We start from the raw sequence: 20,410 nt of genomic DNA on the forward strand, positions 1-20,410 counted from the left end.
GACTTCATTTGCTTTTTTCAACCAGTTCAGAGCTTTTTTCCGCTTCGGTTTAATTACGAGGATTACAAAATCAACGTTCTTCTTGATTAAGTGTACGCACAAATTGGACAGTGAACGTATCAGAGAGTACATATGCAAAAATTCGTAAATGTGTATTTTTCATACGCATATAACAAAATGTAATAATGAAATATAATTTGCTGTACAAACAAGATGGGATTATCGCGATCACTGAAAAAATGACGAATAGAAGGAAAAAAAGGAAGACAGAGAAGAACAAGATAGAGGAGACTTTGTTTTACCTTTTCTTTTTGAGCCCTCTTTACGTCATCAATTCATTTTCTTCTCCCTTATCAAATAATAAACATTTTAAGTTTACGAAGCTGGGTTCGGATGATAAGGAATTAAAAAAAAACGAGAAGTAAGTTAAACATAGCCATGTAACAATCAAACCGTCTGAGATTTTCTTTTTGTCCTGAAAAATGTATATTCATTTCAATGATTTGATTACACAGGTCACCAAAAAAAAGTTTCCTTCTTGGAGTTTATATTTAAATAAATAAATTTTGTCTCTATACATCGAATAATAACGGAAATCTTCATTTATTACCTATAAAGTTTGCTCTCGTCTTCTTTACGTTGGTTAATAAGTCTGCAAGTTTTTGGTTGATAGCTATATGACCAAAACCTTCGAGACTTATTTATCACCTTGAAAAAAAAAAAAAAAAAAAAATTAAAAGTAAATGCAAACTTATACGTAACAAATGAATTTTTCCGTTATTATTCGACGTGCATAATCAAAACTTATTAACTTAAAGATGAACTCGTGGTAAAATAAATTTCTTTTGATCTGTGATTAATTATTACTTTTGAATAAAGATAATTTAAATGCGAAACTGAAGCTTGCTTAACTGTTATTCACAATACATGTTTGAGAAAATAATTTTTTTTAAAATCCGAACAATTGTTATGATTTTTACAAAAGCAAACATTATCCGATAAAATAATTTTTCATTTTATTAGTCACGCCGATGAAATGTAAATTTAATATCTAGAACCAAGACTCAAAATTCGTGTTGACCGGTCTTCTGAACCACAATTTGATGCAATTTGTAGTAAAATTTCTCGAGAAAGTAAAAGTAATCATTAAATCGCAGGACCAAATTCAATTCGCGGTAATCATAAATGAATTATGCGTACAGTGTCAGTCGGCAAATAAATATTTCGATGTAGATGGATAATGAGACTCATCGTCTCGATATCCATATCCATAATGTAACACGTATCCCAGTATCGTGCAGATGAATATATTATATTTACCAACGTATGTAATTATAATCGATTTACATACGCATGTATCGTGCAGTGATCGCGAGTGACCCGAACTTCGCACAGTGCGATTACTTTATCGCGTAAATCACGAACTCTCGCGCAATTTATCGCGCAATGCGTGTGTAGAGTGTGTCCACAATTTCGTTGTACGTACGATGTCAAAATAGTAATTTTCACACATTACATCTGAACAAGATTTCGGCAATAAGAACAAAATGTAAGTAATTAAGAGGACGGGACGAAAGGGGGGAGGAAATAAAAGGTGGGGGAACAGCCACCGGGACAACGAATCGTATAAAGAAGATCAAGTCTCACTGCGTTCGCCATTCTTTACAAAACCGTATCACATGATCTTCAAGCGCTCCAAGTGTCAAAAATAAATATTGATCAATTCGTCGTGATTACGTTTGTTATTAAACCGTAGAATTGAACTGTGCAAAATTTATCGCAAATATTTGTTTCTCTTTATTGTCTCAATTCGTTTCAAGAAAGAAAAAAAAAACCTTAATACCGAATTTAAGGAGAAAAAATCGTTCGGAATCACGCGGTGTAGCTGTGTGAAATTTTCAAACGTCGTAAGCCATCAAACGGTTGTGAAATTTATAATATCCTCGAAATAACTGGCAGGTAAATTTTTTTAACATATTTCGTTGTTCAAAATTATTATTAAAATTATTGCGTATCTTAATGTATAACAATAATAATAATCGTCGTTGTGATAACGAAGAGATACGTTAACCGTGTCTGAAGCGAAAGATGAAGAATCAATAACAGTGGTGAAAATATCTGTCAAAGTGCACAAAATTCTTACGATTGTATCGATTGTGCGTCTCTGAGTTTCTTTTTTGTTTTTGCAAGTGATTAGGAATTGGAAATTCGAATAAAGCCCACGTTCAGAATTTTCACACTTACGATGTGTGAATAATTTCTACAGTTATTTTCAAATTTTGGCATTGAATAGTATGTGTGACGAAAAAAAAGATACAGTTAACAGAAGGTAAAATGAGAAATTCAACGATTCGATCGCTCGGTCAATGTAAGAAGTAAAAATAATTCCAGCACAAAAAGTAGGAAAAATTGTCTCGAATATTGGATTACCGCATTAGTAAGGCAACACCCTCACGCATGCTTCGGGTTTCAAACCGGTAATGAAATTACAGTAGGTAACATGCCTCGTGAAATTTTATTCCCCACCTTTCGTTATCGCAATCTAGTTGTAGGCGCCGCGATGTCCTTAGAACGGGAACTCGATGCGATTCCATCCTCGTTTTCCTCGGATGTAAAATCATTAACCAAATCGTAGGTTTACTCACGTAAAAATTGTAGCCAAGTTTAACGCGATGAAAATAAAACAAGTTTGTAAAGGTGTCTATTGCATGATACCGGAAACGTTGCGAAAATTGTCGGTGGTGAGAAGAAATAATCTTTGGTGGTCAAGTTCTTTTGAGAGGACGAATAAAAAGTTCATACAAGTTCGACTGAGAAATTATGATCACAATTTAAAGTTAATAATATCTGACCGGAATGAAGTAAAAATTGTTCGAGAGAAATTTATTTTGAAAGCAAAAATTCTGTAACCAGAAAGGATGGTTGAAAAAATAGATGAACGAATTTCTAGTTGCTGCTACAGTTTAGGAAGCTAGCTTAAAAATTTCATAACCATGAGATTTTTTTCTTCTTCGGCGTTCGGATATTTAGAAAATTAAGGATAAAAGGATAGTTGTTTTTTTCCCTACAATTAAAATCTAATTGAATTTTTGAAATCCAGAAGCGCGATGCTGAACCTGAGGAAATTGCCGGACGCTGGCGTTCAGAACGGCGGTGGAAGAGCGGGAATACTGAGCATAGCATCGGTCGAAATATCAGAAGAAACTGCGAGCACGCGAGTGGTTGAAAAATTCGACAAACAGACCAAGAAGATGGCAAATCTCCCAGGCAGCGGTGAGACGGTGGATTCGCACGGGGTGAAACTGGGCCTTACGGAAGGAGCGACGGGCCCAACCGAAAGCGGAAGTAGCGGCGAGTCTCTGGAGGCCTGCGGTAAAGAGCTGAGGATAATTTCCCTCGACGAGATCGCCTGGCACGACACGCCCGACGATTGCTGGTTTGCGATTTACGATTACGTGTACGATTGCACCAGCTTCATCGGGGATCATCCCGGAGGCGATGACGTCCTCCTCGAGTACGCAGGTCGCGATGCGACGCTCGCCTTCATCGGCGCGGGCCATTCGAAATTCGCGCGAAAAAGCCTCGAGCGATATCTCATCGGCGAGCTTCCGCACTCTGAGAGGATATTTCGTATCGCTGACGGCGTCAAGGTTTTCGGATACTAATCGGAAGCTAGGAAATATTAAGAAAGGTGCGAATCGGTGAAGAATTTCTCGCATCTCTCAGTCGTCACTTCAGAATTAAAACCACTGAAGGTTCGAGCTTTTGACAGTTTCGGCTCGCGCTTGTTGTACGAGTTACTTTTGGGGCGAAAATTACTCGTTCAAAGATTCTCAGATTTCAGGATAGCGATTTCTTACTCAAAGCGTGTTTAGTTCCCTCTGATAGGCGTTTGAGACTTTTTTTTTTTAATATTGTTTGAGTTTTAAATGAATTTTTATTCCGTCCTCAATCGCGTGTAGTTTATCGGAATTTTTTTATGCACGACAGAAACATGCCTCGAATAATGAAATGATTTTTATTTATTTTTTTTTTTTTCGAGTGAGTTGATCACTCGTCAAAATTTCTTTACATTAATACCGCACAAAGCGGAATTTCATTTCATCGATAAGTTAATTAACTCGGTCAATCTCGACGGTTTAAGCCAGCGACAATTTAAACATTTACCACGGAATATTTATTATACTATTTTTGAAGGGCGATTTTGGAACTTCTGTACGATAAACCCGGTCTTTTGGTAAATTCAAGAAAACGAATCAATTTACATTACTGCACTCAGTCGCAATTGTATCTCGGTTTTTTACCGACTAATCGGCTGACGATTATGCATATGAAAAAATGAAAACATAAGAAATCGTACATTCGATAAAAAATTGATTTAATTAACGGTATTTCCGTGAGTGTACAGCATGTAATTACGATACAACGTATCATGCTTCGGAGAAAATTGATAGATGCATCATACACTTGTTTATAAGTGTATGTGTAGATACGTCTTCTTGGATGAAACCCATTGCAGATGTGTCAGAACCCCGTCGTCCGATCTTAGATACCAGTTCAACACGATAAAAAGCAATTTTGTACTACAAACGAAGAAATTTTTTTTTTATTTATTTTTTTTTTATGAAATCAATCGTACCATACGTAAAGTAATATATTTATTGATTGCCTATTTATTTTTATTTCTATCGAATATATTATATGTATTGTACAAACGAGCAGCGTCTCTTTATTTTCAGCTTTTGATTACATAGACGCTGTTTTGTTTCGGCACGAGAACCAGATGTTTTCTCCTTGTACTTAAATACTAATACTATACTTATATTATACTTAGATCGTATAGATGTTGATCGCTAAGTAGTTTTGAAAAAAAAATCATAACGGCAGTAGGTATATGGAAAAAGTTACCAGCAATAAACTATTGCTGCACAGTATTACAAAGAAAGTAAAGAGAATACTAAGGTAGATATATTGTACATACATACATACATAAAGTTTTTTCTTTAGTAATAAACGTAATGATGATATTACCATTAAGAATAATTTATAACCGTATTGTTGGGAGATAATTGTGCAATACGAGTTCATGTATATGCATATCAATATAAGGTTATTTGAATTCTCATTCTTTATTTTCGTTTTTGTCGATTCATTTTTTACTATTGTTCAAATTATCGCGTTGCCAAATATGTCAGACTTCGATTTGTAAATTTGTTTCGCATTAACTGGTGAACATTTCGTCAGTCGATATTATCAGTTTAGAACGCAAGATACGTAATATAGTTTATGATTACGTACAGTGGTATACTTGTTATATCTGTCATGTGAACAATAAAAAAAGTTGACCAAAATAAAACGATTAAGCGTGCGCTGACTATTTTTCCTCATCTCACATCTTCAATACATCTGCAATCGCGTATATGTATGTTATAAATATTACACTTTAGCCGCTCTTGCGTTAATTGAACTTTCAAATTATTTCCTCATCAATGACCCTCGCCGCAAATGATTCGGATCAACTCTTAGTTCGTGAAGAAGAATTGCAATATAAAAAGAAAGGGATGAACCGCTTGGAAATTTTGCATTTTTCATGCAGAGCGTTTGTTGAAAGTCTGAAATTTCACTCTCATTTTTTCAAAAGGAATGGTGGAGACATTCGATCGATTAAAAAATTGAAGCAGTACTCAAGTGACTTACGTATCAAGTCTCGGATTGCGGATAAGCCAATTTTTTTTTTGTCACGTACACGTACTATTATACGTGTATATTGAAAGTGGATGGGTCGCTCAAATGATCGAATAACGGGACAAAAAAAAGGAGATAATAATAAATAATAATAAATGAAATGATATTATTATCATTATATCACATACTTATATTTTTTTCAAGTATAGGAGTAAAAAGTATTGACGCTTTTAAAAAAGTTTATTTATTCTCTCGCTCTCTCTGTCTCTAGTGCCTATATACATACGAATAATATCAGTTGTAAAGTCGGTTTAAAATCTTCGTCAGCATGTAAACGGGAAGCCCCATCACGGTAAAGAAATCCCCGTTTATCTTCTCAACAAGACAGCCACCGAATCCTTGAATCCCATATCCACCAGCCTTGTCCCTGTACCACATACATAGCTAATGAGGAAGATGCAACATCGATCGATGGATTATCGAATCATACAATCATGGAGCAAAGGTCCAATAAATAATAAAGATTTAAGCAAGTTACTTATTCATGAAAATATAATTACAAGGGTTCCCCGGTCTTGACGTACGCTTCGATTTGGGCCTGCGTAATATCGCCAAATGTTACATCAGTCTTTTCGTAAAATTTCACCTCGTCCTTGTCTGTTTTTAAACAAACACCCGTGTAAACGGTGTGCGTTTTTCCAGCCAGACTAAAATCAATTAATTATGAGAATAATAATATCGATAAGAGTTGTGGTTACATTATAATTAGTGGAGATTTTTTTCAACTTTTTGAAATCAACTTTCACGATGTTCTAATTAGATGAGAAATGAAAAATTCCACGAGACAAAACTTTTTGCAAACAGTTGTCAGCGGGTTTGGAAAATACAATGAACGTAAATTCAGAGAACTCATTTTTTTGTCATTCGTACGTATGCGTACTTAGCACCGTATCAGCCTTACATCGACAGTATTTTAATTGCGTCATTTGAATCCGTTGGTTTCCCATAGATAACGTCGCCCATGGTGACGATTGTGTCGGCGCCGATAACGAGTTTAGGTTGCACCTCATCGCCCTTGAGTCTGTCGTAAACTTCGATCACTTTGAAATAGGCTAAATCTTTGACATAGTCACCGTGCGATTTGTACTTTGCTCTGTCTAAATTTTCATCGTACGTCGAAGGAACGACCTCTGGTTTTAAGCCCTTGAAATAATTGAAGAAAGGATTTGCTGTTTCAATTGAAAATTTTTAAAAATAACTACCTACAACACTCGTGTCGAATTTCAAATTATGTACAGTAAATTGCATTAATGTTTTAACTTTCGGGTGAGCTTGTTTTCGGTCCGAAACAAAATGCGACTTCGATTCTATACGAATTACTTGACAGTGACTGGAGATGCAGCTGACGTAAGAAAATTCGATGCATTGTCACATAATTCGTATATAAGCGAAGTCGCATTTTATTTCAGCCCAAAAACAAGTTAAGCGGTAAGTTACGGCCTTTATGCATTTTACTGTACGCTAATTTTTCCACTCATTTTATATTGCGATCTTGAAAATGCGATTAACGATATAGACTTCCTTTTAAATTGTTCAACTTCTTCTCAATCTAAACGATCTTGCCGTACTTCGAAACCATGGTATTCTACTCCGTGTTCGAAACCCTGTTTAAAACTGCAATAGTTCACGAAAAAGCCACGAGAGAGCGCTGAAATAAGGGCGCATCACGGTGTAGCAGCATGGCGTTGAGACGTGCGCGTGATCATAACTCATTCCAATGGACTTAACTACATTCTCTGCGACTTACCAAATTCTCGATTATTTCTTTCCGCCTTGGAGAGCCGCTGGCTAGAATTATACGCCCGGCTTGTAGAATCTGTTTTGTTGGTTCCAACATGTTGTTCAATTAATTTTTCCAACAAAAATTTGTCTACTATGTTGATTTTAGTCTGATTTGTCTTATCGAATGCTGAAATCCACTGCTAGGTTATATCTACGCAGCTCTAGCCTCTAGCGCATGCTGTTTACATGGGCATACGTATATTTTCATATTTTCCAGCTGTACCAACCTTGCAATTTCAAATCGATAGCTAAGCTGTAACTGCGAGCTCCAATCAATCAAATTCTAATCTACGTAATGGTTGATTTCAATGCAGAAAAAATCTAAGTTGCTGAAAATGATTGCGTGTATTAGAGTTAGTAAAAAAAATACATGGATTTAATTCTTAATACACTGTACAAAATTGAAGTGAATCACGATAAAAATGAAGAAATTAGAAATGTGAACAATCCAGTCGCTTGTTGAGTTTCGTTCACTGATTGTCACGTAATATTTGCGTTAAAATCCAGATTGAAGTTTCCCTCTATCAGTAGCGCCAACTGTGTCAGTGCTAGAAATAATCGAAGACCACTCGAAGCTAATCAACTGTTCGGGATGCGATTGTCGTAGGGACTTTGATTCCATTGGACTGGTGAGGTTGTAAACACGTTAACTTGCCAGTCACAAAGCGACTGTGCGTGCATTCTGTCAGTATTTTAGCAGGAAGATACATCATGTCGTCTCTTCTGATCCCCAACATTCCGGCGCCCGGTTTTTCTTTCGATAACTGTCAGAGGTGAGAAGCTTCAAATATGTAAACAGACGCCCAGCGTTCAGAATTCATCCCAGAGCCTCATTCCCTCCCATCTAACCCCGAATGTACCAAACTAATCGCATTTCGTAGTTCATCTAAATGCAATGTTGCTGTGTCACGAAAAGCAACAAATTCAATACCTAACCTCAATTTTCTGAACATAATTTGCCATAAAAATATTAGAAGAAACGCTTTCTCGACGTATTTTTAAAATAAATGTCAAATATATATTTTGGATAGATATGCATAAGTTTGTAAATGTTTAGCATGTAATTGAACATACTTTTATGTATATATGATATACCTATTATTTCTACATATATGTACATAAATATTTATAAATTTATAATCTGATTATTCATTCTGGCCTGCGATCCAAAATCTTCAAAACTTCCCAAACACTAGGTGTTTGGAAAAATTTGGAGATTCACCGTTAAATCAATACGTTTGTATTACTACGAAGTCATTAACAACGGACCCGATTTGATCTACAACGATTGTTACATTTGCACAGAAATGCGTTCCTTGCTCAGAAGGGATATGCAGCTCCAAAGGCAACGAAGACTGGAACGACAATTGTCGGTATAGTATTCAAGGATGGTGTCATCCTTGGCGCAGACACCAGAGCAACGGAGGACACAATAGTATCGGATAAGAACTGCAGCAAGATTCACTTCTTGGCTCAAAATATGTAGTAAGTATGACGAAGAGGAGGGATTTGGACTCAATTTGGATTAAGCGCTCAACAAAACTTTTATCATGAATCAGTTGCTGTGGTGCCGGAACAGCAGCTGACACCGAAATGACGACGCAGATGATCGCGAGTCAGCTGGAGCTACATCGCCTCAACACTGGTCGTGTCGTACCTGTCGCAACAGCCAACATGATGCTGAAGCAACTACTGTTCCGTCACCAAGGACACATTGGGGCTGCGCTTGTCCTCGGCGGTGTTGACCTGATGGGACCCCATCTCCATTGCATATATCCCCATGGGTCAACCGACAAACTACCATATTGCACAATGGGATCTGGATCTCTTGCTGCTATGGCTGTGTTTGAGAGTAAATGGAAGCCGAACCTTACAGTGGGTATCTTCAAGTTTCTCTGTGCATATTTTTCATCAACGTAGTTGATTCCCGTATTCTTTTTTTATTTATGAATGACGATTTTTAATGTAACTTGTTTTATAACCTTGTTGGTAAAAATGCTCTGTGAATTTCCGTGAGGAATATCCAATTTTGACACACTTTGCAGAGAAAGTTCAGAAATGAATGAGAGTCTTGCATTGAAAGTTGGGTGAATTTTTTTCGGAAATTTTGGACTTTAGAGAATTCGGTAAATTAGTATTTTATAGCAAATCACAAGTTCTACGGGAAATTTACACGATCATCATGGTGAAGTCTTCCAGAGTCGGAATTTTTATAGAAATTTATAAAGCGTTTTGCACAGTATTATCTTCAGTAGAGAAAAGCCTTGATTTGTGTAACTGGCTAATTTTTTTTTTTTTATCAATGGATTTTATCTATTGAAAAAAGGTGTGCATTCGACCTCCTGAATCTCAAAAAGTCTTTTAATTGAAAACCGTGCATCTAATATGTTGGACTATTATTCTAAACGCTATTCTGAACGTCTTTGAATACGATTCTAATTTCAACTGGACCTACCGCTCAGAATTTTGCAATTCTGAGGTCAGGGTATGCTTGTGAGACTTCTAAAACCTTCGGGGTGATCGCGTCACTTTTTTAAGTGCATGGTCAGCCAATTAGAATGACGAAATTTTGCGGCCCAGAATCCCCTGCAGTGATTCAAAATACCATTATTTCGAACATCGATATCAGAACTTTAGGGTGCTTCTACTGTTTCTGATTTCTATTGCCTTGATATTCACCAGGAGGAAGAGGGTAAAAATCTCGTTGCGGATGCAATCAGGGCCGGTATCTTCAACGATTTGGGATCAGGATCGAACGTAGACGTCTGCGTGATCCGAAAGGGTTCGGTTGACTATATCCGGCCTTTTGACGTGGCCAACAAGAAGGGGCAGAAGCAGGGATCGTACCGCTACAAGCAGGGTACGACGGCTGTGCTAAGCAAGGTTGTGCGCCCTGTGATAATCGAGAAGACGGTGATCCGCAGGATCGAGCAGGAGTCTATGGACACGTCGTCGTGAACGGAAGGACGATGGGAGAATAAAGAACGTGAAGAAACCATTTAAAATTAAATACACAAGGAATAATCGTTAGTTTTGTTCCGTTTTTGTATTAAATATCTGGAAATAAATTTCAATCATACTCTGACTCTGGCCTATAACCTTTGAACGTCGACAAAACACATTAAAAAAATATTCTCGAGTGCTGATTCGTGAGGTTTTAAAACAGGCCGGCCGCCTGTTTCAGTCTCTGCCTCCGCCACGCGGGTAATTTCTCGAATTCCGACGGTTGGATTTTGAAGACCGCTAAAAAATCGTCATGTGTCAAGTGCATCTCTTTTCGTTCTACGTTTACGCCGGCTGGCAAATTTTCCGGTTCATTCCTCAGCATTTTCAGTGGATATTTGACCAAGTTGTCGAAACTCGACGTCGCCTCTTTTTCCTCGGCTTCGTTACCGCTAGTTGGCCCCGCCATCTGCTTGTCCAAAAGTGAATTTCTCAGAGCGTTGAAGCTCTGGTAATCCCTAAGCGAGTTGTGATTCCAATTCTCGAAGAGGCCGATGAACGTTGGTGGCTCGAAACCTGCAAAAATGGTTCAAATTCACCGTAAGATTTGACTTTCGAGCCCGTTCCTGTGTCTTTTCCCCACCTTGCCGGATCACCGTGATGGTCGTGTTCCGGTCCCGACTAGCTGGGTGTGTGTATAGAAATACCGTCGCCATTTCGACGCAATCCTTGACCGTTTTTACCGTCGACCAATCGCCCAGCCATACCCATATCGTGTTTCCGGTGTCCAAGAGCCATGCCGCCTCGGGCAGCAACGCGGCTTGTCCAAATCCCAGGATTTCCTGACCTACGAAAGCTGCGGCCTCCACCTGACAGTGGTAAAGTCGTTTTTCACACTCCTCAACGACGTCCACGGTTTCGGTTGAGTAGACACTTCGTCCTGAAAGTTATGCGAATTGTCCAAATTTTTTTTTACGGGGTCATTCTACGAAATTTAGCAAAATGAACAACTTTTTATTGTATTTTAAAAATAGGTCGAATGGTTAAGATTGATATGCAATAAATTGTACGTCGATATTCAAAATATTTTTTGAGACACAGCATTTGGCATGAGGTAATTTTTTCACTCAGTATATAAGTGCTCTAACTTTAAACGTGTTTTCTCGAAACTATCTTTTTCAAAACGATGTACACGATATCGCGATCTGTAATGATAAATCGACTTGAAATTGGTACGTATGTTCAAAGGAATAGTACTTTCCGGCTGATGTACGATTTTACCGTCATCATTTTTTTTTTTGAGTAATTATTAATAACATAATAAAATAATAAAAAATATCAAAAAAAATTCAGGATTTTTTTTCTCTTCACCGAAAAGGAAACAACGCTCTGTCTTAACACATACATGAGTTGACATGAAAAAATGATTAATATCGCATCAGCAGTCTTTTCGAAATTAATTTTTGAAAGTTGGCATGTCTCGACGCTCACAGTTTATGGTAACCCTTTAAATAAAATCTGTCACTAAACTAGCTCAAGCCGATTTCCACCGATCTCGAATAGTCTCGGTAGGGTCTCTACCCAAGCACCGCGACAAAAAGTCTCTTTACCTCCAAGCTGCGTCCAAAATCCGTCGTCTTCCTTTCCCTCGGCTATCAGCGGAGTTGTGCTGGACGCCAAACGTCTCGAAGCTTCTCTTAAGTCTCCGGTGCTTCTCCCCCCGCACCAGACGACAGGAGATTCTGAAAAGAGGATGAAAACCCCGCTGGAGTCGAGACTGCTGGACCTAAGTGGTCGCTCGACGGCCTTCGAGGTGTACGGAGTCGATCCAAGCACCCTGACGAGGTACTTTTTCGGGGCTGTGAAAATCGTGGAAAAGCTAATTATTCATCCTCCAAATATTTGATTTCTGGATCTTGACGAGGTACAATTAATCAGAATGTTCAGTGTACGTTTGTCCCTGTGCTGACCGGACAGAATGGTCAATCTTCCACCGTATATTTGCAGCAGGTGAGACGGCTCTCGTCCCTGAGATGCTACCACCAACTGACCGCAAGACTCTTCAATTAATTTACACGCGAATTCCAGGGCAGCCTCTCTGTCGACGCTGGACGAATGCGCACCCTTCCAACAATAAACCTGCAAATGACGATCGGATTTAGAATCATTCAAAAGCTTCTATTGGTGTGTTTTGGAGAAATTGTCACAGACTGAAAAGAATTTCCGTTCGGAATTGAAAAGGATACTTGAAATCCGGCTGAAATGCCTTTTGGGATCTTTTAAGGGACCTAATTGAGGTCTCAGAGTCTGTGGAACTTGGTCATTTTCCGGAATTAGTCGAAACTCATGTGAGACTGACTCAGAAGAACATTAATGACTTGAATTGAGTGAAATGCATATTTCCATACAAGAAAATTGCAAGATGTGATGAGAATTCAGTGAAAACCAAGTGTCGTTCAGTGTGGAATATCATGACGAAAAATGATTGAGAATACTCAGAACAGGCCCTTACGGTACAAACTTTACAGAACATACGTAAAAGTCATTGTGTAACAATGGAAGCTGGATACACGGAGGAAAAGAGAAGGATAACTTACTACGACTCGACTCTTCCTTCCGATGCCGTATCTGTACTGCATGACGTAACAGGCCTCAGCGTAGTAAATTCCTGCGTCACGAATCGAGGCCGTATCGCTCTTTGCGACCTTCCAAAAAGTCCTATCGCCAGACCCGTCGTCGACGAGTTGGCAGTCGGCGGCCATCCTGGGCCGCTCTGCCATGTAGTCGGGCTCAAAATGGGAGGGCAAAATAAGGGCCCTCTTCTTCTCAGAGTCCCATCCTCGGAGAAGAGATTTCATCTCCGACGGTTCGTGTCCGTCAACGGCTCGAGCGACCGGCGTAGCCGAAGAGTATCCCTTCTTCTTGACAAATCCGCGGGCGTTTCTGACGGCTTCGAGCTTCTCCCTCGCGTTGACTTCCCGCCCGACCCAGGCCCAAACCCCTGCCTCGCCTCGGTCGATAAGGAAGACCGATTCCGGGGACAAATCGGCACGGAAAATCGGGCCCGACTTCAGCTCCGCGACTTTGTACTTACCCGACTGCTCTGTACACTTGTACAACTTTATCGGACTCGGCGAACCTGTAGACCCCATTCGTCCCGGCATCACAACCCTCGTATCCGGAGACAGCGCGCTGTCGAATAAAGCTCTGTCCTCCCGCCCCATTGTCTGCTCGTAACCATCGTCCACCATCACCACTCGACCATTGTTGTTCTCCTTCCGAAGCTCGGCTATCTTTGCCGCGTGCTTTTTGTGCAGCGGAAGAGCCGATGATCCGATCCAGAGGAAGATCACCCCTCTTCGGATGGATAAAATTCGAAAAGACATGCGTGGTTAGGTCAATTTTTTCATCACCCAAAAAATGAAGGAATCGTATAGGTATTTGGATCGAAAGCTCAAACGATTTTAATACCCTTCAGAAGAATTTTATTAACAGCTTAGTTATCATAGCGATTCCAAAAAATCTGTATAATATGATCCCTTTGTGAATTCAGAGATAGTAGAAGATACCACATGGATGCAAATGGTATCAAAAGAATTTTCAAAATACATCAACACATTCTAACCAACTCCAAAATATATCAGAGACGTCAGAATATTTGATATAATTTTTACCGGGTCGTGATACGTTATAGATTATAGGATTTCAACGAATTGTAACAGAGTTCAACGAATTTATAAGGTCTTCATGCCGTTACACGTGGTTTCAATTTTTCTTTCTCAGTTCTTAACTACGGTCGTGGCACTTTTCTGAAAAGATTTATCAGATTCCAAGCAACTTTACCGGTCTTTCACGTTTCCTACAAATGACTTCACACGATTTCAAAAGAACTCAGCAAATTTCGAATGACTCCAATGATTCTTCGACGTTCCGAAAAGGTATAATTTTAAACGGTGCTGACCGATTTTACACTGGGACTCAAAAGATTTCCCATACAGTACCGGACTATGTTTTCATCTCCAGACTTCCGTGATAGTTACCTTGAGTGAAAATCCAAAAGAATAACATCGCAGGACGAAAAATGATCCCAAGCGACTTCCTCAAGTTCGGTAATAATTGGCATCGTTACTCCCGTGACTCGGTGGAGGCTGCAACATGTCGTCAGACCCTCGGGTCGGTTCCTTTCCACGACAAGTTTGTCCCTGAAGTAGGCAAGGAACCTCGGACTTTCTCGACCCTCTGCTTCCCGATGAAGAATCGTCGCCGAAACTTGAGCATCAAGCTCCGCCGCCCTCAGCGCTGCACCTCCGGCAACAGTCGTCTCGCAAGCTTCTCCGATCCAGAAATGGACGGCTCGAATCACCGGCCCCTTAATGTCCTTGCTCTGAAATAGATACAGCATTTCAGTTTTGCAGTGTATTAGGATAATTTTTTAAATATCAGCTAGTTGCGGACTTCTAGGGTTTTTTCTTTTTTTTCTTTCTTTGAGAATCAAATTCCTTGGATACAAAGTTCCAAGTATTCAATGCGTACCATCAATATTTCAGGCGTTACAAGATTCTGCGAAGGACACAATAACGATTTCGAGGTTAATCTGTAGATCTAACGGTCTTTTCGGATATGAGAAACCTTTCGAATCTTTCCAAATTCAAAAATTATCCTCTGACTTACCGGTATTCCTGGATAAGGGAGAGGCCCGCCTTTTGGAGTCACCGTATAAACGATGTAGGCGGCGTTTGTGAGGAATGATCCGATCTTGTTACGAGGTACAGCAACAGCACCGAGACCCTGCCGAGGTAAGATGATGCTGATTTACAGTGTGTCGGTACTTGCCGGGCGCGAGACTCTACCGAGCCTCTTGGAGGATTCAAATGACAAGCGTGAAATGTAGAGTACATAATTATACACATGTGGAATATGACCTTACCTCGATTCTCCACACGTAAAATACCACCGCATGCTTGGGTATGCTGCGGAACACGTCGCTGTTTACAGAATCCTCGGAACAGCAGCTCCTGTTATCCTGAAAAAATGAAAAAAGTAGATGAACGAGTGAATTCGAAGTCAAAATTTCCATGCGTTTCTTATCGTTTTGAGGCAGTCATTCTTTTCCGAAGAACACAGAAAAAAGTAAATTACGTGTAGGTACACCGAAAACATGTCTTTTGGACATCTTGAAAAAAATTTGAGTGTACAAAAAACGACCCTGCATACTTTACACGTCTCAAAGTTCATCCAGACTTAAAAAGCACGTTTCTACGTCTTTGAAGAATTGAATTGACTTAAATGTGCTTCATAATTATATCAGACGACGCACGTAAAAATTTAGCTTCGTTCGGTGTTTTCCGACATTATTCCGGGACTTGTGATGATACGTATTTATGCTTATAACGGGGAAATCTGTATCTGCAATCTGGTTTTTAGCTCTTTTTATAAATCAGTCTATATATACCACTGATAAATACATAGTCGACAGTATATCTAACGTGGACCGTTAGCCCGCAAGTATGTACCGATATAATGCCAATCTCCCATCTATATATATATATATATATATATATATATGTATATAGATATTGTATACGCGTAACACTGGGCAAAAAGGATCACGACGTTGATCCTGCTCCTCGTCAGTCTACAGTCTCTTTTTTACTTATTTCACTTTGTTTTACTGTTCTTCTCTCTTCCTATATAGATCACTTTTTTGTCATGTTTTTTCTTTACAGATCGCCTACATTGCGAGAGACTAGATCTACAATGCGGCTTGTATGAATGTCTTGAAACAAACCAAGACATCTCTCAGGTGTCTCAGATTGTTTTTAACGAGAGTTATGTTTTTACGACATATACCCAGACTTATATAATTAATTCCCGATAGACGCCATGAATTTATTTTTTTTTACAAAAATTTCACTGATATCGTTTATCAAATTATTGACAATTATTATACCAATAATTATACGTTACAACGACATAAATACATCCATATGCTAGATAAATATTTCAGCAAAATATTGTAGAACAAACCTGTGTTGATTAGACTCATAGCCAAGTACATCATGTACCTGAATATTTCCTATTGTAAAGATATGTGTATGTACGTGGGTAATGAGGCAATGGACACACCTACATGCACCTATACATGCTGTTCAAAGCGCTCAACGAATTGTATGAATGTGACCTACCGAGGCAGGAAACGTTTCAAGTATATTATTTGGCATATGTGCGAGAGATAATTCATACCCACGGCCGGTGTGTTCCGCATACCTCGTACAACACTGTTATTACACGTCGATTTTTAGCTAAAAACGAAAAATTCTGTTCACCTGAAATACCAGCTATTATATTCAAATATTCGTTGGAAATTTACTTACATGCATTGTATTTCGTTTTCTATGAATACTTATTACGAATAATTTTTAGTAAAGATTGATAAGTAGAACACACGCAATTGAAAGAAAGAAAAATTACTAAATTCTTTAATTCTGCTCCGTAAAAACGATTTTCATTCGATGCATATCGTTTTTTGCTAACAAGACAGAGAGTGCAAGAAATAAAGGATGAAGGGCCGAAGAAAATTAAAGGTATCGTTCATCTCACCTGCGTAAGAAAGCCCATGGTATAAATTCTGGTTGATATAATTTCTTCTGTTCTATAAAATCACTGCATGTATATCAAATGGTATTATGAGGGTTGTTGATGTCGTTGTTGTTATTAATATTACTATTATTCTTATTTTCACGGTTATGTAGTTAAGGAATTGTTAAAGTTAAATTGTTAAATGCACCATTATTCAATTAATTGATCAATTAGGATTCTCTTCATAACAACCGACGAGAACAAATGAGATGAAAGGAAATAAAAAAATAGTCAAGTCACTATAACGAATTCAGTTGTAATTAGTAATTCACATTGACGTTTACCCAAGTGTTGAAAATAAAGACGACATGCAAAGAAAAAAAAAACATGGGAAAAGAAAAATTCATATTGATAAATGTGAGCAGCAAAAACACTAATGATGTAATGATAGTGATAATAACAGAAAATTAAACACAGTCATAGGCAATCAAAATTTGATACATGAGATAATGCGTGCAGCGGGAAAATATAAACTTTTCTGTTGATACACGTGACAATGACTAAAAATATATTCTTGAGTCAATGAAACGACTTGTTTTTATTTTTCGATAGCAAAAAATAAATCAATCAAAATACTGTACTCCGTTCGAAGAATCTATCCAATCAACACTTTCATTGTTGAACAATTATTAACACGTTGATAAGTCTTAAATGACACCTATACTGTAGTTCGATAAACTTGTCGATGAATGAAGCTCTTGTGAATTTTGGAAAAAATTATCAGCTTGGGTAGCGATAAATTTCTTCGAATCAAGCATAGTATTACAAATTTTGGATGAATCGAAGTTATACCAAATTGTAAAGTGTCACAAGCATCGAAAATTCATCGTTTTAAAATATGTTTTTCCTTGCAACAGAGACGACGAAACTCCCGATTACGACAAAAAATTGCAAATACCGAGGATAAAGGATTTCGAGACCGAGTCCTTAGCGGTGCATGGAGATCTGGCCCGACCGTCGGCTGAAACAGACTGCGACTGAGGTCTGAGGCGGCAGCAGCAGCAGCGCGACGACCGCCGATCGTTTGCTGTCCATCCGTCGGTGTTTCCACACCTTGCGTTATACGGTACGTACGACGTATCGCATGTACATACATCTATAAAGCGGGTTTCGAAAAGAGAGAAGCACCCTGCACTCACATACATGCCTTTCTGCCTTTCTGCCTGCCTGCCAGCCGTCCGGAAGTCGGCCCGGAACTCGGGGCACCCATCCGTGAAGAAGCACCGGCAGCTCGAGTTGTGTGAGCCTGCGACGGAATATCAGGCAAATATGCTCATGTGGGCCATAGTTTGAACTTCGTCGTACCTTGATTATCTTTTTTCATTCATTCTGAACAATGTGAAAAAATATTTCCAGATTCTAGCAATAATACATGGCTATGGAACACTGCGAGAGATATGTGTCTTTTTTCTTCTTTTTTTTTAAATTTGGTTTACAGATTCGATAGAACGCACGCAGTCGTTCCAGTAAGTTAGTAAATTGACTGTCACTCTTTGATGATATCTTTTTCATTTCGTTCTGGAGAGTCTTAACATTGCCTAATAACAAAAAAAAAAAAAAAAAAAATACGGAACTTTCCATATAGATATAAGTATGATGATAATTAATTTTCAATTTAGTCAGGTGTGAATTTTTAGAATCAAGGATTCTTACAGCAAAAGCAAATTCAAGCTAATAAACAATTGGCTTCACGTCTATCAATTGCGCAAAGCAGAGTCGCAGTATCGTCGAAAAAAATCGAAAATCTGGTTGTATTATCTGGATTGTATGCATCGATTATCCGATCGCATTATTTTATGGGTGCAATGTGTCAATATGGAGGTATAATGTAATATTGTGATGGGTAGAATCTAGGGGATACATTCCGGAGGGAAGAAAGAAGAAACAAGTAGTTAAGCGTCGTCATATAGAAATATTCCTCCACGAATATCGGCGGCATCGTGTTTTTTATATATCTCGATATAATACTTAAGATTTTAATACTCGAAAACTATTCTTCCCATCCTACACTTCTTCACGGTTATACTGAAATTATATTATGATCGAATTTATAATATAATGAATACATGAGAAATCTATGCGGATCGGAATTGGAGCGAAAATCACACAGTGCAGTTATTTCCATCTCGACATCGACGAACGAAACGTCAACCGACAACGAAGATTTTTCAAACTTTAACTGGTGCTGCAGTTATAAGAATATTCATCAGGTGTGTCTATTGACAATCGTACATAGAATTAGTTTCGAAGTAAACTGGCCACGTAAAGGTAATCTCTGGATGAGTGAAATTATTCATCTCATAATTCTTTGAATTTTTTTTACTTCAAATTTTTAAACTATAAATATATTCTGAAAGTATAATTCTTGCAATAAAAATGAAAATTTCTATTTCCAAATCATACAATTTTTAATAAAATGGTGAATTTTCTAGGCCAAGAAAAGGACAGTAGAGGTCAAGGATTCGGGGAATTTTGCATCGGCATTCGAGGGTCTGAGGCTGAGTACCGATTCCATATTGCAAGACAGGTTTAAGTCGAAATGCAACATGTTGCCACCAGAAAATCCTGTGGGAGCATCCCAGCGGTGTCCTTGCGGGTGCCTGGAGCAGAGCGGTCCTGTCGGGGGTTTTAGAACGCGGGAACTTTCGTCGTTGCGTTTAGTCATACACGGTCCCGAAATCCTGAATTACCAGGGTACCAAACAGGCCCCGGAAGACGTCGCGCCTTACTGGAAAAAGGACTCGAGAATGTGGCTGTGGAAATCCGTGCGTCTCGCTCGCAAACGGAAGAATCGAATATCGTCCTCAGTTTCCGGTTCCAGTACTATGTCGTTTATCAGTAATAGAGATGAACGAGATGCAGCGGCAGCAGCAGGAGGAGCAGGTTTCGAATAGATGAAGAATTGGAAAGAGAAGGGAAGATAGAAATTTTAATTGTTCAAAGTTTTGAAATGTACCCTATAATCGACGGATTTTATACTTTAAGTGTTTTTCTTTTAAATTATTTTTCTTCAAACTTTATCCTTCAATTGTTGAGAATATTTTTTATAACAACACTTGCCGTCTGTCTCAAATTATTTATATTTAATTGAGATTTTATTCTCGGCGAATTTGATAGTTGTGCATTGTGGACAATTATTTTATTCAATTGAACTTTGAGGTGAAACAAAAGCGAATAAAACCGATAAGCAGGGACTGAAACACAAAAGTAGACAGACTTGCGGATCTCAGTATGGATTCTGGATAGAAACAAACAAATTCCAAATGTCATAAAATTTAATAAACAGTTTCAAATAGTTTAA

The 20,410-nt window shown here is 38.5% G+C and overlaps 5 protein-coding genes across 14 annotated transcripts; 3 read left to right on the forward strand and 2 right to left on the reverse strand.

Moving 5' to 3' along the window:
* Positions 1-1,370: 1,370 nt before the first annotated feature.
* LOC107221434 (cytochrome b5 type B) lies at positions 1,371-5,351 on the forward strand. Of its 4 annotated transcripts, none has more exons than XM_046741775.1 (2): positions 1,371-1,549; positions 3,101-5,351. In XM_046741775.1, the coding sequence occupies exon 2, from the start codon at positions 3,108-3,110 to the stop codon at positions 3,663-3,665; it is 558 nt and encodes a 185-aa protein (XP_046597731.1). In that variant the 5' UTR covers positions 1,371-1,549; positions 3,101-3,107; the 3' UTR covers positions 3,666-5,351. The 4 variants fall into 4 exon arrangements, with proteins under 4 accessions (XP_046597731.1, XP_046597732.1, XP_046597730.1 ...); XM_046741776.1 differs by lacking the exon at positions 1,371-1,549 and adding an exon at positions 1,584-1,955; XM_046741774.1 differs by lacking the exon at positions 1,371-1,549 and adding an exon at positions 1,586-1,959.
* Positions 5,352-5,906: 555 nt separating this feature from the next.
* Positions 5,907-8,006, reverse strand: LOC107221435 (dTTP/UTP pyrophosphatase). Of its 2 annotated transcripts, XM_046741777.1 has the most exons (5): positions 7,755-8,006; positions 7,493-7,654; positions 6,647-6,888; positions 6,246-6,392; positions 5,907-6,112 (listed from the first exon to the last, which is right to left on the reverse strand). In XM_046741777.1, the coding sequence occupies exons 2-5, from the start codon at positions 7,580-7,582 to the stop codon at positions 5,980-5,982; spliced, it is 612 nt and encodes a 203-aa protein (XP_046597733.1). In that variant the 5' UTR covers positions 7,583-7,654; positions 7,755-8,006; the 3' UTR covers positions 5,907-5,979. The 2 variants fall into 2 exon arrangements, with proteins under 2 accessions (XP_046597733.1, XP_015515912.1); XM_015660426.2 differs by lacking the exon at positions 7,755-8,006 and having other exon boundaries at positions 7,493-7,708.
* Positions 8,007-8,142: 136 nt separating this feature from the next.
* Positions 8,143-10,612, forward strand: LOC107221437 (proteasome subunit beta type-7). The gene is made up of 4 exons (XM_015660428.2): positions 8,143-8,300; positions 8,833-9,012; positions 9,087-9,402; positions 10,210-10,612. Exons 1-4 carry the CDS (start codon positions 8,239-8,241, stop codon positions 10,483-10,485), a joined length of 834 nt encoding a protein of 277 aa, XP_015515914.1. The 5' UTR covers positions 8,143-8,238; the 3' UTR covers positions 10,486-10,612.
* Positions 10,555-18,095, reverse strand: LOC107221436 (villin-1). 6 transcript variants are annotated; one of them, XM_046741766.1, is made up of 10 exons: positions 18,008-18,095; positions 17,071-17,117; positions 15,398-15,493; positions 15,142-15,258; positions 14,511-14,854; positions 13,068-13,827; positions 12,423-12,609; positions 12,081-12,329; positions 11,114-11,410; positions 10,555-11,046 (listed from the first exon to the last, which is right to left on the reverse strand). In XM_046741766.1, exons 2-10 carry the CDS (start codon positions 17,086-17,088, stop codon positions 10,685-10,687), a joined length of 2,430 nt encoding a protein of 809 aa, XP_046597722.1. In that variant the 5' UTR covers positions 17,089-17,117; positions 18,008-18,095; the 3' UTR covers positions 10,555-10,684. The 6 variants fall into 6 exon arrangements, with proteins under 6 accessions (XP_046597722.1, XP_046597720.1, XP_015515913.1 ...); XM_046741764.1 differs by having other exon boundaries at positions 17,071-17,122; positions 18,008-18,081; XM_015660427.2 differs by having other exon boundaries at positions 17,071-17,133; positions 18,008-18,077.
* A 1,014-nt stretch (positions 18,096-19,109) lies between these two features.
* LOC124294774 lies at positions 19,110-20,329 on the forward strand. The gene is made up of 2 exons (XM_046741778.1): positions 19,110-19,319; positions 19,542-20,329. Exons 1-2 carry the CDS (start codon positions 19,176-19,178, stop codon positions 20,001-20,003), a joined length of 606 nt encoding a protein of 201 aa, XP_046597734.1. The 5' UTR covers positions 19,110-19,175; the 3' UTR covers positions 20,004-20,329.
* Positions 20,330-20,410: the final 81 nt, after the last annotated feature.

This window comes from Neodiprion lecontei, chromosome 5 (assembly GCF_021901455.1).
Source record: "Neodiprion lecontei isolate iyNeoLeco1 chromosome 5, iyNeoLeco1.1, whole genome shotgun sequence".
In the NCBI taxonomy this organism is placed as follows: domain Eukaryota; kingdom Metazoa; phylum Arthropoda; class Insecta; order Hymenoptera; family Diprionidae; genus Neodiprion; species Neodiprion lecontei.